The sequence below is a fragment of the Gossypium hirsutum genome, chromosome D08, assembly GCF_007990345.1.
Source record: "Gossypium hirsutum isolate 1008001.06 chromosome D08, Gossypium_hirsutum_v2.1, whole genome shotgun sequence".
Lineage (NCBI taxonomy): Eukaryota > Viridiplantae > Streptophyta > Magnoliopsida > Malvales > Malvaceae > Gossypium > Gossypium hirsutum.
The window spans coordinates 54,682,791-54,689,909 of NC_053444.1; the positions used below are offsets into that span (position 1 = coordinate 54,682,791).

The following is a 7,119-nucleotide window of genomic DNA, read 5'->3' on the forward strand; positions in this document are numbered from 1 at the left end:
CCCGCCGGAGCAACCACAACCCTCGCCGGAAGCTGGACAAAGGAGGAATCCAGCGCGTAACCGTCAACGGCCGTCGTGTGGCACTAAATCCGGCGGCACGAAGATTGATTTTTATTTTAATATATTTGTACAAACATTTTGAATATTTTGATATTATTTGATGTAATAAAATAGAAATTCTTCTATATTATTTCATGTAGTAAAATAGAAATTTACTTTTACATTTTTAATATAATAGAAATTCTTTTAAATAAGGCAATATGTTGAATATTTCTATATTATTTCATTTAATAAAATAAAACATTATTTTGAATGAAGTAATTGTAATTTACTTTAATATTTTTAATGAAATAGATTTTCTTTTAAATAAGTCAATATTCTAAATATTTGTACCAATTTTTTATTTAAAAAATATAAATAATACAAAGTTTTTTACAATAACGTCCAACTATTGTGATTTGGGCATGATCGGCTTGTATGGCCTGGGTTCCTACACCATCCGCACAACTTCTGTTGGCTGGCTGTTTCTCGGATATCCATATTGTTACGTATTCTAGTCGAGCAAGGTCGACCCTTTGGTTTGCGACGTAATTCTCTATCCGGTAACAATTTAAAGGGAGCAAGTGATATAGACGGCCACTTACCCTAAACCCCAAATCCTAATTTATTTGAGTTTTTACTTTAAAATCCTAAACACTTAACCCTAATCTAATTTTTTAAAAATCTATAATTAATTTAATCAAGTAACCCTGAACCCTAATTTATTTGATTTTTCCTTAAAAACCCTTAACTCTAAACCCTAATCTAATTTTAAAAAAAATTTAATTAAATTACTCAAGTAACCCTAAACCCTAATTTAATTGATTTTTTCTTAAAAAACAATAAACAGGAAACCTAATCCAATTTTGAAAAATTATAATTAATTTAATTGACAAACCCTAAACCTTAATCCCTTATTTATTTAATTTTTTCTCTAAAACCCTAAACCTAAAAACACCAAAACCCTAACCCTAACCTTAAACCAATAACCCAAAACCCTAATCGCAGGACACACGGGCAAAACGCGTCCTTGAGGAAGCGTTTTGCCTACTTGGACATAAAGTGCATATTTAAGGGAGCGATTTTTGTCCACGTAGGCAAAACGCTTCCTCAAGGATGCATTTTCCTGCTTCGTCACCTAACAACGCGCTGATATGGACGCGCTTTCGGGGAAATAGGGCCATTCTGGTAAATAATTACTTACCGGGCCCATTTCGATAATTTTTTTAAAAAATGGGCTTTTATATGTAATTTGCCCGGGATTTAGGTTATGGATTGTTTTTTCGTTTTTGGATGAGATAAAGGGAGAAAGACAATGAATTTGAGCTATTGTATAATTGAGAACAGTCATAATTTAAGTAGGGGAGAATTAAAGCGTTTAATTTTATTTCAATTCTTCTTGTTTGCTCTACTTTTGCTATAAATTTTATTTATAAAATCATTTTTTTCTAAAAAAAATTGAGTACAGTAGAAAATATACATGAGATGAATGAAAACTGATTAAGATTCTAATACGCAACCCATTTTCTATTTGATTTGTATGGTTTTGAGCTGGTAAGAATATTTTATGGTCCAACGCCTTGAACCCTATAATTTTAAACTAAACCCCTAAAATATTAATCTCTCAATTTTTACCATAACTTTAGATCCTAAATTTTCAACCTTAAATTTTACTTTATTTGTATTATTTGTTTTTTTATTTAATTATTTAACACCGCTTTATGATAATTATGATTAACATATTGCTCATTAAAACTGTAAATGTATGGTATTAATTAAGATTTAAAAAAAATTTATGACATACACAATAAAAAAAATACGTAAACAATAAAATTATAGAAGTCATATAAAAATAGAGATAAATCTTAAAATTATACATCAAATTTGATTTAATGTGCAATTGTATAAATGAACTTTAATTTGATGCAATTATACAAGTGAAACTCTAATTGTGGTTCAAAGGTATACTTGAAACTTTAATTTTAATTAAATCATACACATTTAAAGAAATAAATACATTAATTTATTTTTATATTAAATAACTATAATTATTTATGCATGCTGTATATAAACATAAAACGATGTTATATCCATAATTGTGCTAATAGTTTACAAGAATTGGATCAAATCAAAATTTTATGTATAAAATTACACAAAATTAAAGTTCAAGTATACAATTACAATTAAATCATAGTTCATGTGTAATTTTGATATTTATCCCTATAAAAATATAATAAAGTTGTAAGGTTTTGAAAATCTTAGTGTCATGGTTAAATTGTATTTATGTGAGGTTTTTTTTTTGTATTTATTCAGTCTAAATTGTATTTTATAGATTTTACATAGAATATGAAAAGATAAAAACATTCCCTGCTTTAAGAAATCATTTTTAATATTTATTAATAATTAATCAACTCAAAGGTAGAGGTCCTTATTTTCCAAGGCGAGCCCCCGGATGATTTATAAATATCAAAAATTTAAATAGAAATAATCAATTATTTAAATTAGTCTAGGTTTTCAAAAGGATTATTATTCTATTTACCAATCATGGTGTTTTAATTATATTAAAAAATCAATTACATGTGACAGAATTTTCTTTTATTCCACTATCACTATATAATTATACTTTCTAAAACAATTTTATTAAAAATATGAGCTTAGGAATTATTACCAAATAAGATGCTATTATATATATTATCATTCATTTATTCTATTCTACTTACAATGCCCATTTAAAATAAATCAAAGTCTAACAGCCAATTCGCCATTGCAGAATATAGAAAGAAAAAGAGAGGAGAAGAAGGTGCCAGTTATACTCGGTGGTAACTTAATGTTCACTCTTGAGGTGGTGGAATTTAATAAGAAAGTGTTGGTTCAGATTTCACCCATCCAAAAACTTCCCATATAATCTAAACAACTTCCAACTAGGGACAGCGACAGAGACATGCATGGTTTCTCTCCTTACAAGCAATGTCAATGAAACAATTGTTTGTAAGAACCCCAAGAAAGCTCGCTCCCACCCCCACCCCAACGCACAGAAAAAGGAGCTGGATATTTGATCACCGCCACCACCTCTCCTCTTCACTAACTTCCAACTTCCCAACACAAAGCGGCCACCTGCGATATGGGAAAACATCCACTTGGTTGCGTCTTAATGTTCTCTGTCCTTGCCTCCCTCGGCCTTGTCTCCTTCGCCGCATGTCTGGTTGCTGAGGCAAAGAGATCCAAGGTATGTATATAAATTAATTTCATTCCTTGCTATTATTAGTTGATAAGGGTTTTTAATTGGTTTAGTTCTCCAGAAGGTTGATTTGAAGTTGGATGGAAAGATGTGTTTCTTGCCTAGAAAGAGTGATGCCTTTGAACTGGGTGTGGCTGCATCGGTCTCTCTCTGCACCGCTCAAATCATAGGGAACGTACTACTCTGTGCAAGTTACTGGTGGAGAGCAAACACAAGAAAGCCTACAAAACCAACTCTTACTGCAATTTTGCTGGCGATTTCCTGGTAAGGTGTTGCACTGCATGTGTATTGATTATATTGATGCCACCAGTTATGTGGATTGCCTATGCCTGCCATGTTAACACAAAATTAGGCCACTACTACTACTGCTGGTACAACTGTATTTAAGTGGACCCGACCAGGGAGCACCTTCTTTTAGTTTAATGAGATAATTGCAATTTTAGCTATAAATGTATTTTTGATCCTTTTAAAAATTAATAATTTTTTATTTCTTACGGTAAAATTTTGTTAAACTTTTAATCCCCGATTAGAAGGCGGCTTCTTAGACAGTATCATTTTCCTAATCATAAACGAAAAACCTTCATTATTTTTTTATTGTTTTCTTCCTCCCTTTCAATATTTCTAGAATTTCTGGTCAGCAGAAAAAGGTCCAAGTAATGAATTTCCAATGGAGCTACAAGTGGGTTAATTTGATTGGGTAGAGTAGATCAGAATCTAGAATTTTTAAGGGTTTTTAAGGGATAGATATGAAGGAGATTGGAGACCAACTAGTTGTAGAAAATGGGTGGACAGCTGGAAATATACCCGTTTCTATATCCCACTCCCCCCAGATCAGATCATTCAACGACTGGATGCGCCTAGGAAAATATATTTCTTAAAAATAAAAAAAGATCAAAGATAGCAGACACATAGTCTTGGACGTTGGTGTCTAGTGCTACTAAATAAAATAAAATAATTAATTACATTTGGATATGGATTTGGAGGAACATGGATTGTCTTTGCTTTTCTTTTCTTTTTAATTAAAATTTTTTAAAAAGCTTGGAATAGAATCTTATATCAAAAAGAAAGAAATATTGCAGGATCAGCTTTGGAGTTGCAGCAATCCTAATAAGTGCAGCGACGAGCATGAGCAGAGCACAACCCTACGGAGAAGGATGGTTGGACGGTGAATGTTACCTAGTCAAAGACGGAGTGTACTTAAGCTTCGGGGTCTTAAGTCTACTTGCCGTCTTCACCTTGATTGGAGCTGCCTCCATCACGATTACAAACAATCAAGTACTTGACCAAGCCCACAAAATCAATGCATGAAAATCAAAATAAACAACAGTGATAGAAAGAAAATATAGACACGTACGTATGATGGGGTGTTGAATTTTTTAAACAAACGATAGTCAGGTATGTATGTATAAGATCAAGTGTGAAATTAATGCATTCAAGTCCACCAAGATCACAAGTGACGGTGCAGAAGCCGGGAGTCCCGCCCTACCCATCGGATAAAAATCAAACAAACGAATGAACAAGAGTCAACGAGGAAGGCGCCCCAAAGCGATATCTTACCATATACCATATACAGTTACCTACTCCATTTCTTTGATCCGTTCCCTAAGTTAGGAAAGGAATAACAAAATAGGTTCAACAAAAATGGAAGTGGTGGTCCTTCTGTAAAGTTGGTTGTTGATCGATGTGGATGGTCCATCTCCCCCACAGCGACAACGATGTCAATTTAATTCCTAGCTTGCAAAAAATTTTCCTTATGCCCTTTTTCCTTGTTTCACCACTTGTATTCCCAAATTATTGTAGTTATATACATACAATTTATGTACTATATACAAAATTAAGGCCTCGTATAAATTTGGATGCAGCACTCCTTGAGCCCAAACCACATCTATGTTTGATCAATATGTCTATTTATCCAAATAGATTATCAAAGGGACTCAGTTACATTTGGTACTAGTCCACCATGCTCAGAAAAATACTTCCACAGTCCATAGAGGCCTTCATCATGACTATATCAAAATTCTTCTTATTATGATGTCTTTTCCTAGGGTTTAGATTAGACCGACATCTCTTGACTCCACAGCCATCATCCCGTAATAACTTTCTTATTGTTCATCAATGATATTCCCATTTCTCCTAACATTCAAATGAAAGTTAGCTGCTACGTTTTACATGTTAAAAGAATGTTTTCACCAAAATCATTTTTACAATCTGAACCCACATCTCCTATACACTCCAATCTCTTATTGTAGATGAGATTTGCCTAAATCCTGCAAAAACAATAGGGATGGTGGAATTCAGTCTACAAGGATGGACACCCGATCATCATTCACATATGTGCATGCAATGATGCTTTTTCCTTAAAATAGTACAGCAGAAAGGCAAGCTCATGACAAAATCCTAAACAACAACATTCATTTACCTCGAGATTTTGTTTTCAATTTGCCAAAGGCTGATGATGTAAACTGAGAAGATAGATGGCAATGTCTCTAGCAGCCATGGCATAAAACAGAATGCTGAAAACTCATAGTACTAGAAATACATGTGCCCACGGCCCCTCCCACCATAGCCGTATCGGCTGCTCCAGTTATATGAGACCCTCAAGTTCTGACCAAGTCCTTAACATAGCCTCTAAGAGGTCCATAACTGCATGAGACGTAAGTTGGAAGTCGCCAAAAGTCCTGAAAGTTAAAAATGCAACATAAAATAAATTATTAAACAAGCCTTAACCTTTCCAAGTTTTTGCACCTTTTTTTTTTTTGTGAAAAATTAAAACAAACCTTTGGTGAAAAAGAAAAGAAAAAGAAATCTAACAAACCTCACCATCTAACTGCATTCTCTCACAGATACGATTCTTGCAGCACATGAGTGAGAATTGCAAGAAATTGTGTCAAAGAAGTCATCCTTCCGTAAGCAGGCTGCAGAAAAAACCAATAGAGTTCATACAAACCTCTATGAACTAATAATTGTTCTCACACAAGCTGTGACTTCAATTCGAACTAACAATGATGGATAGAAAAAACTGACATGTACATATAACATAAACCAAAAATATTTTCGGATCAAATTTGGACAGTAGACCACTACACCCTGTTTGTCCACCAACCTCTGATCTGACACATGATTCTTTATGCGTCCTGCTTTATCCTTTTGGTTTGCTTTCCCAAGGTAGCCCCGCACTTCATCCCTTTTGAACTTCTCATTCATGGCTTCAAAGTCAAATTCTTCAGTAAACTGTGGTGGAGGGTAGACTGCTAAACAATCTTATGTAACAAGTAACTTTTTGTAATATCTCAAGCTGCCTAATACTATTTACGCAAATGAATTTTAAGCAGTGTCTAGAACTCCATATTTATCATTTATATAAATAATAAAACAGCCGAAGGCACAGGTTAGAAAAACTTTTTGTACAAAGATTCAATATGATTACTTGTCAAAGCAGTACAAATACAAACAATAATATTTATGCATGGCTAATTACAAGCATAAACTTTCAGATTCAACAAAGGACAGATAAAACTCTTGGTAAACAGAAGAAATGATGAGACCTATTGTTCATGAATTGGAAATGGCAACAACGAAGGTTGAGTTGCTAGAGTAGAATTCACAGATGCAAAGGCAGTTGTGTCCTTATGATCAAGATATGTATTCATTGTTGAAGACAGTACATTCTGTCTGGCCAGTGCTAGATGACCTGGAGTTACCAGACTTGGAGATGTGTTTGCAATGAACCTGAAGAACAAAGCCCGACAAGCAATAGGGATGGGAAGAACAGATGAAGGGTTGCCAACAGGGTTGAGATTCACTGATGTTTGTGTCCTCAGAAGATGAAGGAAATGAAGACA

General features: G+C 33.6%; 1 protein-coding gene across 2 annotated transcripts; it reads left to right on the forward strand.

Annotated features, from left to right (window-relative positions):
• The first annotated feature begins 2,838 nt into the window (after positions 1 to 2,838).
• Positions 2,839 to 5,154, forward strand: LOC107900695 (protein MODIFYING WALL LIGNIN-2). 2 transcript variants are annotated; one of them, XM_016826384.2, is made up of 3 exons: positions 2,839 to 3,265; positions 3,342 to 3,541; positions 4,357 to 5,154. In XM_016826384.2, exons 1-3 carry the CDS (start codon positions 3,161 to 3,163, stop codon positions 4,583 to 4,585), a joined length of 534 nt encoding a protein of 177 aa, XP_016681873.1. In that variant the 5' UTR covers positions 2,839 to 3,160; the 3' UTR covers positions 4,586 to 5,154. The 2 variants fall into 2 exon arrangements, with proteins under 2 accessions (XP_016681873.1, XP_016681872.1); XM_016826383.2 differs by having other exon boundaries at positions 2,845 to 3,265; positions 3,339 to 3,541.
• The last annotated feature ends 1,965 nt before the right edge of the window (positions 5,155 to 7,119 follow it).

Bases quoted from the DNA above. Each gene is read 5' to 3' on its own strand.
- LOC107900695 (XM_016826383.2), top strand. From the start codon at position 3,161: ATGGGAAAACATCCACTTGGTTGCGTCTTAATGTTCTCTGTCCTTGCC. The intron at 3,266-3,338 runs GTATGTATATAA...TTAGTTCTCCAG, and splicing joins CTGAGGCAAAGAGATCCAAG to AAGGTTGATTTGAAGTTGGA. The intron at 3,542-4,356 runs GTAAGGTGTTGC...GAAATATTGCAG, and splicing joins ATTTTGCTGGCGATTTCCTG to GATCAGCTTTGGAGTTGCAG.